We start from the raw sequence: 23,634 nt of genomic DNA, 5'->3' as shown, positions 1-23,634 counted from the left end.
TTCATGTATTCAGTTATTTTTATTGTATGAATATGCCACAGTTTATTTACCCATTTTCCCACGAAGGGCATTAATGAGTCAAAACTCCGGTATTGAAAGGTCACAGCTGGCGAGACTTGGCTTCCATTGGCTCCTGACGCGTTCCTCTTCTCTCCCCTCACACCCGCCCCGCAACTCCACGCGTCTGGCCTCCCGCAGTTCGGAAGCCAGAGAGCTCCCAGCTTGCAGCTAAATTTGTGGAGTAGATTTGATTGACAGCCCAGATCCTCAGTGATCAATGCCCTCCGGATTCCGAGTTGGTTTCGCCGATTTCACCAAGTTCTAAAAATCGAGCAAGTGCCCAACGCTTGCTTGAGTGAGCTAGGAGAATTGGGTTTACCCTTCAAAGTTAGTTTAAGGTATAATTCTTTTATCACAGGAACACTCGCCTCTGGTTAGGAATGAAACTGAACCTTGACGCGTTGCCGCTCGTTTTCAAATGTCCCTTCCAGGACGCCGTCCTTTTCCGGGTACGCTGAGCGCAGGGCGAGTGCACGGGACTTCCGGGAGGTCTAGGAAGTCGTCCCTCTCTTTGGCAGGAGGCGGGTATCTCTGCAGGTGTAGACCCTAATCCTGCGGACCGGCAGAGTGGACCGGGAGGGGTGGGGTGGGACAAAGTGGCTGCAGGCCTGAGGCGAGGTCCCCCGAGGCTGCGGCTGTCCGGCCAGGAGGTGGCCATTCATTCCTCCAGTGTGGCTGAGGAGCGAGGGCCCCTTCGGGGGCTCTTTCGAAGTCCGTGCCCTTACCTGAAGGAGAGCCATCCTGCGCTTACCCTGGGGCGCTGCCGGCCTTCTCAGAGCGGAGGGCGTCCGCCTTCTTCCACCCTGCGGCCCAGGTGACCGCTGCCATGGCTTTTCCCCATCGGCCGGATGCCCCAGAGCTGCCTGACTTCTCCATGCTCAAGAGGCTGGCCCGAGACCAGCTCATCTATCTGCTGGAGCAGGTCAGTGCCTGCCACGCTGGGGACCTTTACTGTATCAACAGCCAGCACTCACTGGATGCATAGTTCTTTCTTACTGAGCTCCCTTGGTCTTGCTCTTGGCCCTTGGTATTGTCCTTGCAGTTTCTGTGGCAGGTCCAAAATGAAGCACTCAGGGAGGAAAACTTGGGACGATCTGGCCAGAGAGTTAATGGAAATCCCCCCTCCCCCCCTTTTTTTTTTCATACAGACAAGGGAGACACCACTAGTGCCAGGCATCACTGGGGATGGAAAGGTGGTTAAGACAACTTTGTCCTTAGGGTTCTTACGTTCCAGTGGGAGCAGTATGAAACACAGATTACCACACACAGGGTATCATGTGGTGAACGAGTGACAGCTAGGGTGCCTGAAACAATCATTTCTAGCTGGAGTGATCTAGGAGTTTCCAGGAGCTGGAGTGTGAAGATAAGCATATTTTCCTTGGAGATGGGAGAGGATGTTCCAGGCAGATGGACCGGTAGGAGCAAAGTTGAGGAACCAGGGAAGGACAGGCATGTAATACAGAGAAGAGAGGGATGAGAAGTTACACAATAGGCATTAGGCAGCTACTGAAAAATTTTCCCCAATATGTGACATGAAACAGTACTTGAAGATGATTCTAATAGCCATTGTGAAGTTGGATAAATGGGCAAAACAAGAAGGCCAGTGAGGAGACCATAGATCAGATTGAAGTAATAAAGGCCCACACAAAATTAGTGGCAGTGGAAATGAAAGGAATTGATGGGTTTTTTTGAGTCAAAGACTCAAAGACATTGATTGGTCGTAAAGGTTAAGGGAGAAGCAAAGCTGAGTTTGACATTTTTAACTTGAGCTAATAAGAAAGTAATGCTGTTACTGTAATTTTAATGGATTACGTATATAGTCATTTGTTTAATGTTCATATTCCCCACTAGATTGGAAGGTCCTTGAGGACAGGGACATACCTATTTTGTTCAACATGTATACCTAGTGAGTACCTAGCTTAGAATCAGGCACTCAGCATGTGCTTAATAAATATTTGTTGCATGAACATTGAATAGAAATGAGAAAAAGAATTAGAAAGAGGAACAGTTTTGGTGGGGGAAGTTGAGTAGTTTGGGTTTGGATAGGGTGAAGTTAAGATGCTAGTAGGAAATACTGCTTGTAACATCAGCAGATAGAAAGGTAAAATTGCAGCTGGGGTAAAGATGGGGACTTGGGAGAACCTCAGGGGATGTGGGACCATATTTTCTTTCTCTGTAATGTGTCCTGTAGTGGTAGCACAATGATTGGCACATGAAAGACACCCAACAAATGTCTGAGGAATTGAAAAGAGATGCTAGTTAGAACCACTAGTTCAGGTGAGATCCCCATGAAAGACAGTAAATGAGACCAAGGATAGAAACTTGTAAATAGAATGACCTGAGGAAGAGCTGCCCACAAGGGTGACTCAACGTGGCCAGAGTGGATTTCTGTGCAGTAATGTCCTCTTCAAACTAACTTTCTCTGACTTAATTCTTATTAATGGGCACTGCTATTCAGGCTTGAAACCTCAGAATCATCTTTGACTCTTCTTCCGTCCTCACACTTAACTAAACCAGTTGCTGAGTCCTGTGGATATTTCCTTACACCTGGCTTTTTTTTTTAAATTAATTAATTTATTTATGGCTGTGTTGGGTCTTCATTTCTGTGTGAGGGCTTTCTCTAGTTGTGGCAAGTGGGGGCCACTCTTCATCACGGTGCGCGGGCCTCTCACTATCGCGGCCTCTCTTGTTGCGGAGCACAGGCTCCAGATGCGCAGGCTCAGTAGTTGTGGCTCACGGGCCCAGTTGCTCCGTGGCATGTGGGATCTTCCCAGACCAGGGCTCGAACCCCTGTCCCCTGCATTGGCAGGCAGATTCTCAACCACTGCGCCACCAGGGAAGCCCTACACCTGACTTTTAAAATGGTGATTATAAAATAACACTAACAAATTCTAGAAAATGCAGAAGGTAAAGTGTAAAGAAAAGAACATCACTTATAACCCTACCATCAGATACAAGCACTGTTAACACTTAATTTCTTTCAAGTATTTTTAAAAATTCTATTACAGGTTCCATGTATCTCTTAAAAAACCTGTTTTTGTTCACATCACCACCAGCCTAAATCAGGTCCTCATTCATTACCACAGGCTTGGGCTGCTTGTTTGTCTTTTGTTTTCTTGCCGCACCCTGCTGCATGCCGCGCTTCCCTGACCAGGGATCGAACCCTCACCCCCTGCAGTGGAAGCACAGAGTCTTAACCACTGGACCGCCAGGGAGGTCCTTGGGCTGCTTGGACTGTTGCATTAACCACATAAGTGTAGTCCTTACCTCTAGTTTCTCATGTCTCCAATCCATTTTACCCACAGTTCCCAGATTTACCTAATGAAAATTCCCAGCTGATTGGATGCTTCAGTGTACAAAAGCTTTCTATTTTTCCTTGTTCCATAGAGGATCAACACCAAACTCCCTAACTTGGCATTTGGGACCCTTCATGCTCTAATTCCTGTCAAAGATTTCAATCTTGTTTCACACCATTCCCCTACATCAAGATTTCTCAACCTTGGTGCTGTGGACATTTTGGGCTGCTTAATTCTTTGTGGTGGGACTGTTCTGTGCATTGTAGGATATTTAGCTGCATCCCTAACCTCTACCCACTAGATGCCCGTAACACCCCGTGCCCCAAGGTGGACAACCCAAAATGTCTCTAGACTTTACCAAATGTGCCCTGGGGGGCAAAATCAGCCCTGGTTGAGGACTACTGCCTTACATGTACCTTACCCATCAGGCAAACTGAATTGCTTGTTCTGCCCTTACCATTCAACCTGTTCTCTTTCCCTGGCCTTTGCTAGATTGCCATCTCAATCTATCACTGCCAACATCCTACCCATTTGTCAAAGCCTACTTGAGAGGAAACTTTCAATGACTTCCCCCTCTCTTCTGCTCAGTATGACCTCTCCTTCCTCTGGACAGATGAAAAAGCAGCATCAAGAGTGATGAAGCAGGAGCCAGATGACAGGGATTTGGCGTGGGAGAGTGGGTGTGTGGGTGAGGACTGTCCTGGGTTAAGTTTTCCGCCTTGAACATAGGTTATTTTTGTAATTAGAAGAAAAATGCCATTTAAAGAGATATTTGGCAGTTAGTTGAGGGGCTGCAGGATACACGGCGCGGTTTTCTTTTGTTTGGCTTCGTTCAGCAGGAAATCGATTGGGTTATCAGGAGACAGAGTGGAAGAGGCAGTGGAGTAGAGGAGCAATGATGTAGAACAAGGTCACAGGCAAGCAGGAGGGTTGAGTGACAAGGACTTAACCTTAGAAAGAAGGTGAAATATCTTTCCACTGGTACAGAAAATGAGAAGACAAAATAGGTGAATATGTAGAGAAATGTCAGCTGTGGATATAGGCAATAAATAAGGTGCTGGGGTAGATGAGGTCTAGTGCCCTTCCAACTCAGAGACTGTGCTTCTATTAAATGGATGCCTAGATAAGCTGTCAGCCGAGGGAGCTTGTGTGACCTGAGAGTAACCCAAGATACTGTGTCTCCTTCAGCTTCCAGGAAAAAAGGACTTGTTCATTGAGGCAGATCTCATGAGCCCGTTGGATCGAATCGCCAATGTCTCCATCCTAAAGGTACCTGCCCCTTTCCCCACGTGTATCAGGCCCCTCTTTCCTATTAAGCAGTTTTTCTTTTGATGAACAGTACATATTACTGAAGAGTGACTACCCTTATAGGGTAAATAGAGGATGGCAGAGTTGCGGTGACAAGGGGGGATTGATACTCTTTGTATTGTTTTATTTTTGGTTTTTCTATTGACAGTCTGAGGAAGGTTCAGTGGGATGGTTGTCAGGGAGGTACTTTGACTGCTAGAATTAGTATAAATAGGAGGGAGCCCTTCCAGAAGACCCCTGTCATTGTATCAGGCTTTGGGTTTCCAAGCACACTTACGTCCATTGTTTTGTTGAATTCTCTCTGTAGCAACATGAAGTAGACAAGCTGTACAAAGTGGAGAACAAGCCAGCCTTCAGCTCCAGTGAACAGTGAGTGTCTGGGAGACTCTGTCTCGGCTCCAAGCTGGAGGAGGTCCCTACACATTTGCCTTTGATCGGTCCTTGGCCGAGATCTGGCACCATGATGTTTGTGACATGGTTCACTTCCCTCCTCTTTTACAATTTCATCCTTAGGTTATGCTTTAGCCTCTTAATTGGTCTCCCTTTCTGTGGTTTCTCCCTCCCTTGTCCTCTTCTCTCTTTAACCCAATCTACCATCTCTAACCAGATTGATTAATCTTTCAAAAATATTTTCACTGGGCTCTCCTGAAGCACCTTCAAGGCTTCCCTTACTTACCGAGTGAGGTCCTCATTGTTCGTCATAGATTCCAAGGCTGCCTGCAGGGAGGCCTCTCACCCCCTTTCCAGCCTGGTCTCTTTCACGTGCCCACTACTCAGCTCGCACTTTGCGTGCTTCCCAGCTCTGCACACGTACCTCCGTGTTTTTGGCCACTCCACCCACTCTGCCTGAAATTCTCTCCTCTCCTCACTGTTCTTGCGACAAATACCCAGCCTTCAGAATCCAGCCCCGCCTCCTCCACGCAGCTCTCAGTTGCCATTCTGGGGTGATTTTCTCCTCCTCTGGACTTACATGGGGTTCAGTGTTTGTCCTGTTCACCTGGCACACAGTCACATCCTGCCTGTTGTCTGGTGTTTGTTTTTATTTTTAATACTTCTCAACTTAAGTAATGTACACCCTCCCTTAGAGGAAAAAATTCTCCTAGATACATGGAGAATACATCCATGAACCCCAGTTTGAAGAACACTATTTTATATACTTTCTTGTATTGTTTTTTAACACTTGATTGTTAATATACTCCATACATATATGCATCTTATTTTGCCCAATAGACTGTAAATTATTTGAGAGCAGGAACTCCTGGGTCCACCATAAGGCCAATAAGTGCCCCCAGCCCACCACGATATACCTGTTTTATCGGGGGGAGTCTTGTGTGTGTGTGTGTGTGTGTGTGTGTGTTTAAACTCTTAATTATATACTCATTTTTTTAAAAAATATTCATTTATTTATTTGTTTGGTTGCACCAGGTCTTAGTTGCGGGAGGCGGGCTCCTTAGTTGCAGCAGGCGGGCTCCTTAGTTTTGGCTCGCCGGCTCCTTAGTTGTGGCATGCTAACTCTTAGCTGCAGCATGCATGTGGGATCTAGTTCCCTGACCAGGGATTGAACCTGGGCCCCCTGCATTGGGAGCGCAGAGTCTCATCCACTGTGCCACCAGGGAAGTCCTGAGTCTTGTGTGTTTGGTATGTGGTGAGCCAAAAGAGCTGGCAGGGCTTTGGCTGGGGTGAGAACTGTAGCAAATGGTGAAAGAGTTGACATTGTTTAAGTTTCTTCTAAGCTGCTATCACCAACTTCATGATTTTTCTTCACTGAGGTTTTTTCCCCCTTCTCTCCCATAGATTGTGCTTCTTGGTCAGACCTCGCATCAAGAATATGCGGTACATTGCCAGTGAGTGTGCCATGGTGTTCATTATAACTAAGACCTGGGAAAGGGTGGGAAGGTCTAAGGACCTTGGCCATAAGAACCCTTTAATAAGAAAAGAATTGTTTGGGTAGGCCATACTCCTCGTAGAGGCTCTCTGCTTCCTTGCTTCTAGTCTAACAAAGGTCCATGGCTTTCGGGTTGCATCCTTTCTGTCTGTAGATCTTGTCAATGCTGACAAAATGGCTGGCCGAACTCGGAAATACAAAGTGATCTTCAGTCCTCAGAAGGTGAGTTTGGACCCTGGTGGAAATGACATAGGGTAGAACAGGATTGGGGACTGGGAAGGGGTAAGGGGCCAACAGCTATATCTCCCTCAAAGCAAATTATAGGTGACTGAGTAAAATACCTGTCACTTTTTTTTTATTAAGGTAGCAGAGTCTGTCATCAAATTGCCCCGAATATAGATTGTACAGTTGTGAGAGGTGTCCTCTACATAGATTTCTTTAAATGAAAAGATTGACATTTTTGAAGTAGAGCCTGCAATGTATCCCTTCTAACACCAATTCCTATATAGTAATGGTGCACAATGTTATGGCTTTTCAATGACTTTCTCCCTATATCTCTTTAATAACAAACACAATAAATCTTCACCCCCCGCCCCATGCTCATCGAAGGCATGTGGCTGGGCTGCCCTTGGGTTATCAGAACCATACCAGTGTACTTTGGAAGAGGTTTTTCTTACACAGGGTGCAGTAAAATGGTCTCTAAGCTTGGAGCAGCTGAGGGAACTGAAGCCCACAGTCACATAGTGAATTAGCATAGCCAGGCTAGGTTTCTTCCATCTTTACCTCAATAATTGCAGTAAGTGTTAGGTGATCTGTCATAGTATCTCCGTTTCTCGATTCCATCAAGTTCCCCTGTCATCCCCACATCATCAGGGTGCATTGTAGGTACATCCTCAACCTGATTGATTGGGAGGAATGATGTACCAGGTCTATACATTGCCCATCGTAGGACTATACAGTTATACCAAGTAGTGCATGCCACACTTAGAGCAGGTAGAAATTAAAGTTGAAAGGACAGGGATTTATTCCTTTGCAATTTTCCCAAGAAAATTCTAAAGAAAATAGAAGCAGTAGGTAAGACTAAAGACACTGAAGCCAAACTGTCTGGCTGTGAATCCATGCTTTAGCACCTATTACCTGTGTGATCTTGGATAAGTTACTTAACTGCTCTGTGTCTCAGTTTTCTCATCTATAAAATGGAGTTGATAATAGTACTTATCTCTTTTAAATGAGATGACTTTCAGTTTCTATTAAGAAGTCTAGAGGAATCATAGGCTTATATTGTTTTCTCATCATTTAAAAGGAATAAGAGGAAAGAACCAGTGATCTTCCTTTGAAGATCATTTGAAGATTGATAGCACAGTCTTACAGCTATTAATCCTGTTTAGGAATATAAATATATCAAGTGTAGCATTATTACCAGGGCAAGAAAATTATTGAGTAAAATAACCAATCAGAATTACAGGTTACTTTTGAATGTTATTAAAGGAGCTATAGCAGTAATTTCTAGTTTTTGGAGTCTTACAAGACCCTTTTTTTCAAATTATACTTCCAAGGACAGACTTGTTTAAACAGGGAATAGAACAAGTTGGTAACAGTTTCAAATAATGCTACAAGCCTCCATATCACACAGAAAAAGAAAATTGATATTTTTATGAAGTTTTTCTTTCTAACACCCTATCTAATCAAATTCTTTGACCTAATTTTCCATCACAGGACAGTGTCTTCCTTAGTTGCTGTAGGGAAGAGGAATTTTCTCTCTCTTCCTGAGACTCCCTTTGTTAATTATGAAGATTGGCAGTTTTCAAACTGGGCTATGGAGTTCCATTAGTTAGCATTAAAAGTAGCCCTGTAGGGACTTCCCTGGTGGTGCAGTGGTTAATAATCCACCTGCCAATGCAGGCGACACGGGTTCGAGCCTTGGTCCGGGAAGATCCCACATGTCACGGAGCAGCTAAGCCCGTGTGCCACAATTACTGAGCCTGCACTTTAGAGCCCATGAGCCACAACTACTGAAACCCGTGTGCTACAGCTACTGAAGCCTGGGCGCCTAGAGCCCATGCTCCACAACAAGAGAAGCCACCGCAATGAGAAGCCCGCGCACCGCAACTAAGAGTAGCCGCGGACTTCCCTGGTGGCTCAGTGGTTAAGAATCCGCCTGCCAACGCACGGCACACAGGTTCATGCCCTGGTCCGGGAAGATCTCACATGCCGCGGAGCAACTAAGCCCGTGTGCCACAACTACTGAGCCCGCGTGCCTGGAGCCCATGCTCCGCAGCAAGAGAAGCCACCGCAATGAGAAGCCCGCACGCCACAACTAGAGAAAGCCCGCGCTCAGCAATAAAGACCCAACGCAGCCAAAAATAAAATAAATAAATTTATAAAAAAAAAAAAAAAAAAAAGAGTAGCCGCCACTCTCCGCAACTAGAGAAAGCCCGCACACAGCAACGAAGACCCAACACAGCCAAAAATAAATTAATAAAATTAATTAATTAATTTTAAAAAAATTAAAAAAAAAAAGTAGCCCTGTAGGATTTCAGTTTTACTGACATAAATGAATGAGGGATGAATAGGACTCTTCTGTGTAACCATAAAATAAGGAGCACATAGCATTAATCTTCCACACCTCATAGAATTATGAGGATCAAGAGAGGTATAATGCTTTTATTTTTTATTTATTTACTTTTTAATTTTTTTTTTTTTTTTTTTTTTTGGCTGCGTTGGGTCTTCGTTGCTCCACGCTGGCTTTCTCTAGTTACGGCGAGCGGGGGCTACTCTTCGTTTCAGCGCTCGGGCTTCTCATTGTTGTGGCTTCTCTTGTTGCGGAGCACAGGCTCTAGGCGAGCGGGCTTCAGTAGTTGCGGCACGCAGGTTCAGTAGTTGTGGCTCGCGGGCTCTAGAGCGCAGGCTCAGTAGTTGTGGCGCACAGGCTTAGTTGCTCCGCGGCATGTGGGATCTTCTTGGACCAGGGATTGAACCCGTGTCCCTTGCATTGGCAGGTGGATTCTTAACCACTGCGCCACCAGGGAAGTCCCTTTTTTAAAAAAATGTTTATTTATTTATTTGGCTGCTCCGGGTCTTAGTTGCAGCGTGCAGGATCTTTAGTTGCAGCCTGCGGGGTCTTAGTTGGGGCATGCATGTAGGATCCAGTTCCCTGACCAGGGCTCGTACCCGGGCCCCTTGCATTGGGAGCACAGAGTCTCAACCACTGGACCTCCAGGGAAGTCCCGATGGCACAGTCTTACAGCTATTTATCCTGTTTAGGAATACAAATATATCAAGTATAACATTATTACTAGGGCAAGAAAATTATTGAGTAAAATAACCAATCAAAATTACAGGATACTTTTGAATGTTATTAAAGGCGCTATAGCAGTAATTTCTAGTTTTTGGAGTCTTACAAGACCCTTTTTTTCAAATTATACTTCCAAGGACAGACTTGTTTAAACAAGGAATAGAACAAGTTGGTAACAGTTTCAAATAATGCTACAAGCCTCCATATCACACAGAAAAAGAAAATTGATATTTTTATGAATTTTTTCTTTCTAACACCCTATCTGATCAAATTCTTTGACCTAGTTTTCCATCATAGGACGATGTCTTCCTTAGTAGCTGTAGGGAAGAGGAAATCTGTTTCTCTTCCTGAGACTCCCTTTGTTAATTATGAAGATTGGCAGTTTTCAAACTGGGCTATGGAATTCGATTAGTTAGCATTAAAAGTAGGTCTATAGGGACTTCCCTGGTGGTCCAGTGGTTAAGACTCCTTGCTTCCCCTGCCGGGGACGCGGGTTCGATCCCTGGTTGGGGAACTAAGATCCCACATGCTGCATGCCACGTGGCGTGGCCAAAAAAAAAGGCCTATAGGATTTCAGTTTTACTGACATAAATGAATGAGGGATGAATAGGACTCTTCTGTATAACTGTAAAATAAGGCGAACCTAACATTAATCTTCCACACCTCATAGAGTTATTATGAGGATCAAGAGAGGTAATGCTTTTAAAACACTGACAACAATGCCTAGTACATGTGAAACAAATAATACACATCCACTATTATTATTGTCATCATCATTATCAGACAGAAGTGCCCTCAACTTTCTTCCTCATTACCTCCAAATATTTCACCCTTTTCCCACCTGTCTTAAAGGAGGATGAGGGAATTCCCTGGTGGTTCAGTGGTTAGCACTCTGCGCTTTCACTGCCAAGGGTGTGGGTTCAGTCCCTGGTTGGGGAACTAAGATCCCCACGAGCCATGCAGCATGGCCAAAAAAAACATAAAATAAAAAATAATTTACAAAAAATAAAAAAATAAAAGAGGACGAGACACTGGCCTTTCCCCATCTAAGAGCGGAGGCTCCCCTGTGTTCTTGGCCCTATCCCTGCCTGCTTTCTCCACTCTCTTGCTTCATCAAGTAGACTCTTTTATATCTTCAACCATATCTATCCCTTCTAAACAGTTCTCTCTCCTCATCTCTTGTCCCTGACAGCGACTCTCCCTTAATTCGTGGCCAGACTGAAGAATTATCTGCTGCCACTTCTTCTACTTCCTCACGTCCACCTTCATCTTTTAATCTAGTCGCCTAAGATCTCCGCTGTCCAATCCAGTGATGTCTGTGTCATGCTCTTCCTACTTAACTTCTCTGGCATTTGAGACTGTTGCCCATTCTTCCTTGAAACTCTGCCTTTAGAGGTGCTATTTAGGGGTGCTGTTTTCTCCTAGTCTCACCTCTTTATGTATTCTTTCTCGGTCTTCTCTGCCCAGTCTTGGACTGTGCACCCTTTTAATTTTGGTTCCCTAGAGTCCTGTCCTAAGCTCTCTTCTCTCTGTGTGTTCTTTTGGACAAACTATCCACTTTAAATGCAGTATATGTGCCTTTAACCCCCGAGGCTGTCTGTCCAGACCTCCCTCGGTGTCTGCAGAGGTCCCATGGACATGTCTTAACCAGAACTCCATCCCTCCTCTCTCCACACCATTGCTTTTTACCTCCACCTGCTCCTCCTCCTCTGTTTCTATAGCACTGTCACGCCCTGCTTCCTGTCTCTGCCTGCAGGACCCACCCCTCCATGACAGCTGAATACCTTCTCCTTTGTAAAGCTTTTCCAGTCAGGGAGAAAAAAGCAATTGACTTAATAAATGAATGAAATGGCTGAAAAGGAAACAAAGCGTTGGGCCAATGATTCCAGTGGTCCTTTCTAGATCTAAGAGTCTGGGTTCTCTTGTCTTTTTCACTGGGTTCAATAAGTGTGGTCCTCATCAGTGACCACAGAGGAACTCCAGAGAAATGGAAAGAATGGAGAAGGGGGTTACTAATCAGCTTCCCTTTCTCTTTCAGTTTTATGCGTGCGAGATGGTGCTTGAGGAAGAGGGCATCTATGGAGGTGAGAGGAGACGGATATGAGTGGAAAGGGGGAGGACGTGTGCAAGAAGGCCGTGATGGTTGTTCCCCGTCCCCATCTCCTCCTTTTCCCTGCCTCATTCCTGTTGGCCTGGCAGGAGGAGAGGGTCCTGAGAATGGGAAGGAAGACCCCAAATTAGAATACTAGTGGGGCTATAGTTGAAAATCACCGATGCTCTCTTCTTACCTCCCAAGACTCCCACAAGCAAAAATCGTGCCTTCCCTCCTGTATGTATTCCTCACTCCATCCTCCATGCAACACAAAGCTGGTCACCGTCCTCCCTACTGGAAATCCTGCAGTGGCTCAGATTAAAGCCCAGAATCCTCAGCATGGCCTCCTGCGCCTCTACAGTCTGGCCCCTTCCTGGCCCTTTCACCTCATCATGTGCCGCTCCTCTCTCCTGACTCACTACCCTCCAGCCATGGGGACTTCACACACCTGTTCTTGTTGCCTAGAATATTCCTCACCCTATGGCTTTTTGCCTACCCAAATCATACTTAAATTCTAAGCCAAATGTCTCTTCTTTAGGGAAGTCTTTCCTGTACCTGTAGTTGAGGTTAGATCCCTGAAATGTTTGTGCTCATAGGTTGCTGTTTTACTTCTTTGGAGCATATAACTGTAGTTAAATTTGTCTGGTGTGTACTCTCTCACTACATTGTCAGCTCCAGAAGTCAGGAGCATGTCTATTCTGTTTACCACCATGTCCCCAGTATTTAGCCTAGCGCCGTACATATGTGGCTTTCCGTCAGTATTTGTCCAATAATGCATAAATGAAGGAGTGTTTCATCAGCACTTTTGGTTGGCGATCTAATGAAAACACACCACTGATCCCACTGTATTACAGGCTGTTACGTACATGTCTCCTTTCCTTATCAGCCTGTGAGCCCCTTCCAGGCAGAAACTGTATCTTATTCATCTCTGAGCATCCCATGCTCAGTGCAGTACCTGGCGTGTGGCAGGCACTCAGGAGTTTCTTCATGGCTGTAGTGGAGCTTCCCTCTTAAGGTGGAGCCACGTGCCTTCGGCAGGGAGGCTGATGCTCTCTGTACCCACAGATGTGAGCTGTGACGAATGGGCCTTCTCTTTGTTGCCTCTTGATGTGGATCTGTTGAGCATGGAACTACCAGAATTTTTCAGAGACTACTTCTTGGTAAATGCAGGGCCCTTGGGTCTTGGCATCAAGGAGTCGGGACAGACATGGGGTCCTGTGGGCTAGAAATATGGATTCAACCTTCATCCAGCTCATAATTTATCATGAGTGATAGTAATTTGGAGATGGAATACTACCGCTTGATGTTCATGGGGCTTCCTTTGGGGCCAATGAAAATGGACTTTTGCAAGCGTTGCCCAGACCCTGCCTTTCTGCGCAGGGCTTCTAGGCCTATCCACTTTCCAGATGGATCTGTCGGGTTGATCCATATCTTTGTGACCCATGTGGTCCCTGCAGGAAGGAGATCAGTGTTGGATCAACACTGTGGCACAGGCCTTGCACCTCCTCAGCACGCTCTATGGACCCTTCCCTAACTGCTATGGAATTGGCAGATGTGCTAAGGTGAGCAGTTCTGTGTCCTGATAGCCCCTATTCACTTGTTTTCTAACCACCAAGGATTATTCATGGGCATCTGGGATGTGAGGTATATTCTTTACCTTGCTTTCATTGCTCCGGAGTAGGTCCCCGGAGGGGAGAACTTGTGTGGTTAACAGAATGGCAAGAGCCCGGGACCTCTGGGTAGCATCCCTAAATCTTTGGGGGCGGAGAGACTCCTTCACTGGTGTGGGGCAGGATGGGGAGGGGTAGGAACAGGTGGGAGTAGAAGAGATAATATTGTTAATAATTAGCTCCTCTCGGGGTCAAGGAGAAGGATCACATGGAAAAGGGTTGGGTTCTGTAGGTGTGGGGCTGCACAAGGGACCTGGACATAAGATTGCGAATGTCTTGGGCCCTGGCAGATGTCACATGAATTGTGGAGGAAACTGGAAGAGGAGGAGGATGGTGAAACCAAGGGCCGAAGGCCAGAAATTGGACATGTCTTTCTCCTGGACAGAGGTAAAGTATGCTCAGCAGTCCTCTCATCTGTCGACCCTAGAAGATACGGGAATATGGGAAACATGGTGGCACAGCTGGGATCCTCAAGTTGGGGCTGTGAATGCCAGTGTTGACTGGGGGCGTGGGCACTTGGGACCCATGGAAGGCACTTGAGCGGATACTGAGCAAACTGGGTGGGAGGCTGCATCGGGGAGGACCCTCACGGTCGGGGATCTTGGTTTCAGACGTGGACTTTGTGACGGCACTTTGCTCCCAGGTGGTTTACGAGGGCCTGGTGGATGACACCTTCCGCGTCAAGTGTGGTAAGTGGCATCTCGGTGAGACGGAGGGGTCCTCACCTCCTGGGGCTTCCCACGGTGAGGGTGCAGGACTTGAGGGAGAGACCCAGGCTTGGAGTGAACTGCTGCCTTCCAAATAGTTTGGGGGAACGTTTAAATCTTCTTTTCTTTTTTTTTGGCCACGCTCTGTGGCTTGTGGGATCTTAGTTCCCTGACCAGGGATGGAACCTGGGCCCCTGCCATTGGAAGCTCAGAGTCCTAACCACTGGACCACCAGGGAAGTCCCTGGGGGACCTTTAATGGCAGTTCAGGAAAGGGAGGGGAAGGAAGGACTCATCAAAGATCCTCATAGCTGTTTCCTCTGCTCTCAAAGGGAGTGTCGACTTTGGCCCAGAAGTCACATCCTCTGACAAGAGCCTGAAGGTGCTGCTCAACGCCGAGGACAAGGTGAGCACATGGGTGCCAGCAGAGGATTTCCCCAGGGCCACTGCCACCATGAGGCTGTGGGCCCCGGCACTGGGAGGAGAGGCCGAGTCCCCAGGAGAGAGGGACACCCTGCCAGTTAAGAGCACAACCCAGAGCACATAGCAGGGATTTGACATGTCCTGACTGATACCAGCTCAGCTTTCTTTGTACTTCTGCTAGAATAGCTGAGCACTCTCCCTGTGCTGTTGTTACCCTGATGAGGCAGGAAGGAACAAGGTATAAGTCTGTATAGTAATTTGTTCCTGTCTTATTCCCCTTGCAGGTGTTTAATGAGATTCGTAACGAGCACTTCTCCAATGTCTTTGGCTTCTTGAGCCAGAAGGCCCGGAACCTGCAGGCCCAGTATGATGTGAGGCTCCCAGCCCAGGTCCTCCGTCTGTTTCCTCAGTGGCTCCCCAGGCTGCTGCCCTTTGGCTCCCCTTCTGATGCTACAGTGGGTGGGAACTGAGGGAGGGTAGTGCTTGCTCACATCTGAGGGCAGAGGGGCTGACCTCATGGGAATGTCCCCACAGCGCCGGAGAGGCATGGATATCAAGCAGATGAAGAACTTCGTGTCCCAGGAGCTCAAGGGACTGAAGCAGGAGCACCGCCTGCTGAGTCTCCGTAGGTTTCAGCTTGAGGGTAGGGCAAAGGGATCCCTGCAGAGGAGATCTGGGAGGAGATCCCTGTTCATTTGGAAAATAGTGCTCTTCTTTGGTCTAAAGTGGGAAGAAGTGCTCCTGCACTTTGCCTTAAGAGGTCCTTATTCTTCTGGACAATAAAGAGACATTCTTCCAGAACCAGGTATACGTCAGCTCCCCTTTTGTCCTGTCTGCAGATATCGGGGCCTGTGAATCCATCATGAAGAAGAAAACCAAGCAGGACTTCCAGGAGCTCATCAAGACTGAGCATGGTGACTTGGCTACTTCTCCTGCTTCTGCTTCCCTGGCTCCCAGCCCCAGCCCGCCCTGAAAAGATGCTCTCTGGCTCTTTCCAGCTGATGCTGGCTGTGTGGAATGTTGGTTCCTGCTAGAAGCCCTGGGGGCCCCTTAACCCACCCCAAGGATGGAGAAAGAGATGAGGAGACAGACGCCCATTAGCATAGATGGCAACAGCTGAGCCACTCCCCCAGTAACAGGCTCTCCTCTGATTATTCGCAGCGCTGCTGGAGGGCTTCAGCATCCGTGAGAGCACCAACTACATTGAAGAGCACATAGACCGGCAGGTGAGGCGGGAAGAGGGGAGATATTGGGAACAGCGTTTAGAGGTGAGGCTCAAGCGGAAGCAAGAGGAGAGAACGTGTGTTATGAAACTTGAATTCTCCTTGACTCTTTCTTCCTGTGCAGGTGTCACCCATAGAAAGCCTTCGCCTCATGTGCCTTTTGTCCATCACTGAGAATGGTGAGCCCCAGGGACCAAAGACGCCAGATTGAAAAGCTGTACCTTAGGGATAGTCCCCTGTAATCTCGTGGATTCTTTCCCTGTAAAATAAAGCAGTTTTTGTTTGGGTGAAACATTCCCAGGTCCTAAGGTAATTTATTGTTCCAGCCCTAAACAGGACCACATCCACCCCTCCCCAACCCCCCGGCACAAGGCCTGTCCCATCGTAGGACTGCAAAGGGGTAGAGCTGAGCGGCATTTCTCTCATCATCCATCTGGCCTCCTACCCTCAACAAGATTCATAATCAAGAATACAGTCCAGGAAAACCAATTTCATAAAACATTTTAAAGCTCAGATTCTGAGGCCTTTCATGGCAACTTGTTTTGAGTGTTGAAGTCTTCCAGTTGGCAAATATTCTTTAAGGTTGCTTTCTACCCAAAGACGTTATTTGCTTATTCTAAATCTCCTTTATTGTAGTTGGAAGTCCATTTCTTCTTACCTCTGTGGAGAAAAACATTTAAGACTGCACTTTGGGAGCTCATTTGAACACTTTTCCTATTCCTCACTAGCTGTTGAGCAGTTCCCCAGAAAACTAGCCCATAGCCAGGGAGAAATGCACGGGAAGGCCCTTGTCCTCCCTCCTGCCGCATCCCACCCCCCACTACGGATTAGATTAGCTTTCGTTTCGGTGTCCCTTCCTCGGGGCTCTTCCTTGGAACTCTCAGATCCAGGCTATATCTTTCAAAAAGCAAGCTTAAATTTAGGAGTCAATTTAGAATCAGCTGCATAGGATGCAAGGTTAATGTTATGTACTGACTCCTTCCTTCTGACTAGGGTTTTTTTTTTGGTGGGGGGACGAGGGTTGGTTTGTTGGTTGGTTGGTTGGTTTGTACACTTTAGGACACCTCAACTGGCTCATGAACCTTTATCTTCCTTACCCTCAGGTTTGATCCCCAAGGATTACCGATCCCTGAAAACCCAGTATCTGCAGGTAAGGCCAGGAGACCGTGTTCTTGAGGGAACTTGGTGGAGGGAGGTCATTGGACATTTTCGAAAGAGGCAAAAGAAGAAACGGTCCCTTTCCTGTCCCCATCACCCTCCTGTTCCCATGTGCCTCCCTCTCAGAGGTTGTGGGGATGGTCACCTTTCACACGCAGAGACCCTTCCCACTGCCCTTGTTTAACTCTGCTCCCCTCTTATGTGGCCAGTGCGGGGGGAATTTGAACAATACAGCTGTTGGACCCAGTGGAGAGTTCTTACTCCTGGGTTCTCCCTTTATTTAGCACCTTGCGAGGTGTCGATACACCTTTCCTTCCAGGTCCTTCTCAAGTCCTACCTCCTCTGTGAAGCCTTCCCCACCTCCTTACATCGATAGCTTTCTGTGCTCTTTAATTGTTCCGTGCTGCTTTTATTCTTTGTTTGGCATTTGGTGATTTCTGATATGAAAATCTTCCCCACAAACAAGTGTGCGCTGTTCAGGACACAGAGCGCATAATCCTCCTCTCCCCCACCTCCGTATCACCTAACAGTGCTAGGCCCTTGGTGGATGCTCGGTAGAGAGCTGAATTGCATTTTCTTCAGAGCTATGGCCCCGAGCACCTGCTAACCTTCTCCAATCTGCGGCGAGCTGGGCTCCTAACGGAGCAGGCCCCGGGGGACACCCTCACAGCCGTGGAGAGTAAAGTGAGCAAGCTGGTGACGGACAAGGCTGCAGGTGAGCAGGGAGTGCAGGTAACCCCTTTCACCCTCCTCGGCTGTTGTTGCCTGTTCTCTCAATGGGCAGAGCACCCTGGTGGGGAGAGAATGAGCTGGGGAAGGAGAAAGTGGTTCCTTACTGTTACTGTCCTGACTGCCACTACTTCTGCTTGTAAGAGCAGCTTCCAGTTATTGAACACTGACGTGCTAAGCCTTTTAGATACACTTTCTCATTTAATCCTCGCAAAGTTTCTATGTGGTAAGTTTTATTATCTCCATTTTACACATGAGGAAACCGAGGCTTAGGGAGGTTAAGTGACTTCTTCAGGGCCCCTTAGTAAGTCAGATTTGACTCCAAAGGCCGTACACTTAACCAGTAAACTAGGATCACCCTGTAGATTGCATTTAGTAGAGGGCTGGTACCCTGTAGGAGGAGGAAGACTGCGGGTGGGAGAAGGGTGGTGATTGTCTTAATCAGTTCCAGGGAACTGTAGGTGAACGGCTTTGAGGGGGATCTTCAGATGTGATAGGTCCTGCTATTTGAGAAGAGGGGGTCCTGTCATTTCCTGAGTGGTATCACCTGCGGCAGCATCATTAATCCATAAACCTTAGATGAAATCAGCGCAGATTTCTTTCCCAGGAAAGATTACTGATGCCTTCAGTTCTCTGGCCAAGAGGAGCAATTTCCGCGCCATCAGCAAGAAGCTGAATCTGGTATGTAGAACAGGGGTGGACAAGGGAGGCAGTGGGGTCAGTCCTTCGTGAAGTACTTTGAACCCACAAAAACCTCTCTGTCGTTTTGTTTTTATAAAGATCCTTTTGTGTGGTAGCATTATAGCATGAGCTTAATAATGAGACAAGACACAAAGGTTCATTCATTTAATAAACACATAACTCACACCTACCAATGTCAGAGAATACACTGAGTGCTGCTTCAGTGACAGACATGTCCCATGTCGCTGAAGGGTCAGAAGGGGTCCCTCCTTCCAGCGAGCGTGGAAACTCATTCAAGAGAATCAGCAGGCACTGAACAGCTTTCATCTTTGGTTATGGATTCTTTTTTTTTTTTTTTCCTCCAAGGCTATTGCTGGTTCTCACTTTAGTTGAAGTAAGAACTGTTCTTAGGGGTCTTCCACTTTTCTATGACCCTGTAAAGGACTGGAGGGCTGAGTGGTCACTTGCCTCATACAGTCCCCTTTGCCCTCTAGATCCCACGTGTTGATGGCGAGTATGATCTGAAAGTGCCACGTGACATGGCATATGTGTTCAGTGGTGCTTACGTGCCCCTCAGCTGCCGAATCATTGAGCAGGTGAGAACGAGTGGCTCGCTCCTGTTCATATTTCATGCTCTCTGCTTTCTCTTAGTCCCGGGCCTGGCCCAACTTTTAACTACCTGAGTGACGAGCAAGAAATGTGACAGTCTGGCTGCTGCTAGACTTGAAACTAGCGCTTGTGCCTTCCCAGGTGCTGGAGCGGCAAAGCTGGCAGGGCCTGGACGAAGTGGTGCGGCTTCTCAACTGCAGTGAGCTGGCATTCACAGGTGCGTGGCCTTGCCCAGTGGGGGCGGGGTGAAACGAGAGGAGGGCCGGATGCATCATCCAGTAGTGCCGGTGAAGAGCTGAGTCTGGTCTGGTCTTTGCAGACATGACCAAGGAAGACAAGGCTTCCAGCGAGTCCCTGCGCCTCATCTTGGTGGTGTTCTTGGGTGGTTGCACATTCTCTGAGATCTCAGCCCTCCGGTTCCTGGGCAGAGAGAAAGGTGAGATCAGGCTTCTGCAGGATCTGGGGGACAAAGGGCAGCCCTCAGGAAGGCTTCTTTACTGGCCTCTGGGTACCACTTACTGCCATCTTGCTGTGGGCTGAATAGCAGGAAGCCCAGTTCCACCAAGCGTGGCAAGTTGCTGTGCCCAGGAGCATGGCACTGACACATCTATGACTATAAACTGGTGCTCTGACCCAGCCAGGGCCATGGAACTGGAGGGGCTTGACATGGCTGGTGGTAGGGGCTTAAATCTGCTCTCAGTCACGTATGGTGGTGCTTTTGACTCCTTAGGGTACAGGTTCATTTTTCTGACGACAGCAGTCACCAACAGCGCTCGCCTTATGGAGGCCATGAGTGAGGTGAAAGCCTGAACTTTTCCCGGCCAGTGTTGATGTCTTCCCTGGACATGTTCCTCAGTGGGATGCAGGAGTTTGAATCCCAGCTGCTAATAAAATGTCTACCAACTATGCTCCTAAGAGCTGGGGAGCAGGGAAGTTATTTGGATTTAGAGAACAATCTGAGGAGAGAGTTTACTTCCTGCCCCCAGGATATTTCTTTTTTGTTTATGAAGTACAGCCCATGCTGATGAGATAAGGAGGAAGAGGATCTTTTGCTAAATCCTGTTTGAGTATCATTGTAAATAAAGCCTCTACTCTCAATGTATCAATATTATGTTTAGTTCTAGACAGGCACTTCCATGTTTACTGGTGAAGCAGAGGGGGCTTTACATAGGGGCTTTGTGTATTCCGCGGCCTGGACTGGGTAGTAGCTTTGGGCCTGGTCTGGTTCTTCCTTGAAACTTGCACTGGTCTGGTTCTTCCTTGAAACTTGCACTGTACTGGACTTTCCTCAACCATAAAATGAGGATTAGATAGATGATCAGTACGCACCCTTCCAATTCTAAAATTCTGTGGTTCATTACACTTTAGAAAAAATGAGCTTGCTATTGTTTTAACTTAAGGAGTCGCTTTAATTTTAAGCCTTTTGTTTCTTATTGCAGAATGAAAGATTGTGTCCCTTGTTAGAGCAATTTCAGGCATTGGCAAACTGTGCTCCTGTAAAGGTTACCAGTGCCCTCCTAAGTGCTGATTCTAGTGACCTTTCTTTCCCTTTACCCTTTAAAAACTGTGAACACTAACCACATCTATTAGTGGTTGTCTTCTAAGTTGATCTCACTGATCTCACTTTACCTTCTTGTAATTCTCATATTCAGCTTCCATGACACACTTTTTTGTCCTCCTGCATTCTCCTAGGCTGCACTTCCGTCTCCTTTGGTTCCTCTCTCTGTGTATCCTCCTTTGTTGCATCTCCTGTCTCTGTCCTTTATTGTTATCCACTTGCCCATCCCAAACTTTTGTCTCACTGCTGAGCTTCACGCGATTATTTACAACCTGGTCGTTCCATGGGCAGTTCACACTCAGCATGTCTAAAATAAACTCTCACACTGAACCTCGTGTCCCCACTTGGGATCCCTAAGTCTGCTCCTCTTCATCTGTTTCCTTAATTGACATTCTCATCATCTACCCAAGTTTTGTTCATGCAAGAAATTATATCCTTGGGACTTCCCTGGTGGTCCAGTGGTTAAGACTCCGTGTTCCCAATGCAGGGGACCCGAGTTCAATCCCTGGTCAGGGAACTGGATCCCACATGCATGCCACAACTAAGAGTCCGAATGCCACAACTAAAGATCCCACGTGCGGCAACAAAGGTCCCGCATGCCGCTACTAAGACCCGGTGCGGCCAAATAAATAAATAAAATTTTAAAAATTAAAAAAAAAAAGAAAATCTTTTGATTTTTTTCTTTTTATCCCCCACATGCAGCTGGTCCCCTTACCCATTATTTCTAAATGCTTCTGGTTCATCTCTCTCCATACCCATGGCAGAGGTACTTGTTTTTGGCCTGGGCTTTTGCAAAACTGTCCCTCCCAAGCTCTGCCTCCTATCTGTTGCCCAATCCACAGTGCTGCCACGTCTTTTTTTTTTTTTTAATTGGGGTATAGTTTTACAATGTTGTCTTAGTTTCTACTGTACAGCGGAGTTCCCTGTGCTATGCAGCAGGTTCTCATTAGTTGCCTATTTTATACATATTAGTGTATATATGTCAGTCCCGATCTCCCAGTTCATCCCACCCTCGGTGTCCATACGTTTGTTCTCTATGTCTGTGTCTCTATTTCTGCCTTGCATGCCACTTCTTAAAAGAAAGATCCAAACCTGTGGTGTTGGATCATCAAAAGTATTCTTTCCATAGGAGAATGATAATGCTATATGAGTGCAAATTCCAAGGAAAATGCAGTACCTCAAGTATCTAGCTAGAATCTTGACAGTGCTACGTGCTAGTGTGCAAGATCAAAGACACTGCTGACAGGGCTGTTAGTTTGTAGAAAGAATATGTGGCAGTCAGAAAAAATTCTATGGCCAAATGAATAAACAGTGGCAGTGCATTCTAGAACAGCACTGTTCACTAGAAATATAAAATGATCCTTTTTTATACACATTACAGAGTGTTTTACATGCTGAGTATGTGCTCTGAATTGATATCTTCCAATGGTTCTATGACTTAGTTAGCTTCAGAATTACAGTGTAAAGCACATGATAGCAAAATCGTCTTATCTCTGGATACTTAGAACCGTGGCCCTGGGAACCTGTCTGAAGATCACAAGTTTTTGAAGCTTTCTGGAAAACTCTCAGGTTAATCAACAAAGAGCACAAGTAAATTTAAAAAGTGGTGCCTGCAGGCCACATACTAGTGGTGCAGATGTTTGGCATGCTGCTCATGAGTTAAAGGATGTTGAAAGCACCAATGAAGTTTTTCCAAAAGTAAGAAAAACACGGTCTGGAAGGTGAAGCAAACAGGCATCCTTTACTTTTCCTTCATGGAAAAGACAAATGAAGAGAGTTCACAGAAGTTACAGTTGACCAATACACATGGGGAAAATGTGCAATTTCAGCTATTATCAAGCAAGTATGAATCAAACAAGGAAATGCCACTTTTTGCCTAGCAAAGAGGTTTAAAAGGACAGTAGTACTCCATACTGCTGAGGGTGAGGAGGGTACTCTTCCAGTGAGACTTCCTTGGTGGTGAGGGCAAATTAATAAATACAACCTGTCTGGAGAGGGAGCATAAAGTAATTACACTTGTAGGAACCAACCCTAAGAAAATAATGCAAAATGCAAAGATTTAGGTATGAAGACATTTATTTGTAGAAAGTACAACCTAAATATCCATTGATGGCAAAATAGTTGAATTATGAATCTACACGCCAATATATTATGCAACCATGAAAAAAGGAAAAAGTGATATATAAGCATTAAGGCATGTAGCAAGGATACAAAAGTACTTTGTCGATTTTGAGTTTTTAAATTTTTATATAACAATTATATAAATCCAGGTAATTTGAAAGAAAACCACGATCCAGGTAATCTCCATTCATTTACAGTCGTTACTTGGGCAAGTCACTCAGACCTTTTTGAGACAGTTCCCTTTGTAGAATGGCGATAATACCTAGCGGGATGGTTGGGGAGATTAAATGGGATCACTCGTCTAGAAAGGTACCAGGTCGGTGAGCAGGGTTCAGTGTACGTCCCTTCCCTTTCCCTTTAGGTCATGGTTTCCTACATCTGGGGAAATTGCTCGGTCCCCAGGCTTGCTGCCTGAATGAGCAAGGGAAACAAATTATGGCGCCAGGCTTTTCTGTTAATCCCTCTCATGTCACCCTGCCGGCTGAGGGCGGCAAGGCCGTTTACGCGCCACGCCGGGGAGATCCGGACACCGGCCGGTCTCTGGGCGGCGACACGCACTTCGAATCAAAACCGCGCCGGGGCCGGGCTGAACTCCGAGGAGGTTGCCGGCTCGCGAGGTTTGGACGTCCCCTCCCGGCTACAGAAAAGCGAGGCAAAAGAGGCGCGCGTACGCGCTCACAGCGACCCCGCCTCCCGCCGGCGCGCGAGGGCTTCCCACGCCCAGTGCGCGAGTCCCCGCCCCTAGCCACGGCGCGCCGGGGGGCGGGGCGAGGCGGGGCTTCGCCAGGAGCCACGGGACGCGGCACCAATCGCGGGGCTC

The 23,634-nt window shown here is 46.9% G+C and overlaps 1 protein-coding gene across 1 annotated transcript; it reads left to right on the top strand.

Moving 5' to 3' along the window:
- The first annotated feature begins 535 nt into the window (after window positions 1–535).
- VPS33B (VPS33B late endosome and lysosome associated) lies at window positions 536–20,237 on the top strand. Its single transcript, XM_036844979.1, has 23 exons — window positions 536–982; window positions 4,545–4,625; window positions 4,972–5,033; window positions 6,459–6,508; window positions 6,704–6,771; window positions 11,883–11,928; window positions 13,002–13,096; window positions 13,394–13,498; window positions 13,897–13,993; window positions 14,218–14,295; window positions 14,645–14,718; window positions 15,020–15,106; window positions 15,270–15,360; window positions 15,575–15,649; window positions 15,897–15,961; window positions 16,083–16,137; window positions 17,062–17,108; window positions 17,699–17,831; window positions 18,453–18,526; window positions 19,021–19,122; window positions 19,277–19,352; window positions 19,455–19,571; window positions 19,866–20,237. Exons 1-23 carry the CDS (start codon window positions 887–889, stop codon window positions 19,943–19,945), a joined length of 1,854 nt encoding a protein of 617 aa, XP_036700874.1. The 5' UTR covers window positions 536–886; the 3' UTR covers window positions 19,946–20,237.
- The last annotated feature ends 3,397 nt before the right edge of the window (window positions 20,238–23,634 follow it).

Source organism: Balaenoptera musculus, chromosome 2 (genome assembly GCF_009873245.2).
Source record: "Balaenoptera musculus isolate JJ_BM4_2016_0621 chromosome 2, mBalMus1.pri.v3, whole genome shotgun sequence".
NCBI lineage: Eukaryota > Metazoa > Chordata > Mammalia > Artiodactyla > Balaenopteridae > Balaenoptera > Balaenoptera musculus.
This window is presented reverse-complemented; position numbering and strand designations above follow the sequence as displayed.

What these genes read in the sequence shown, in the direction of transcription:
- VPS33B (XM_036844979.1), top strand. Translation starts at nt 887, where the DNA reads ATGGCTTTTCCCCATCGGCCGGATGCCCCAGAGCTGCCTGACTTCTCC. An exon ending in TGATCTTCAGTCCTCAGAAG is followed by an intron (nt 6,772 to 11,882) that starts GTGAGTTTGGAC and finishes TTTCTCTTTCAG; the next exon opens with TTTTATGCGTGCGAGATGGT. An exon ending in TGTCTTTCTCCTGGACAGAG is followed by an intron (nt 13,994 to 14,217) that starts GTAAAGTATGCT and finishes TCTTGGTTTCAG; the next exon opens with ACGTGGACTTTGTGACGGCA.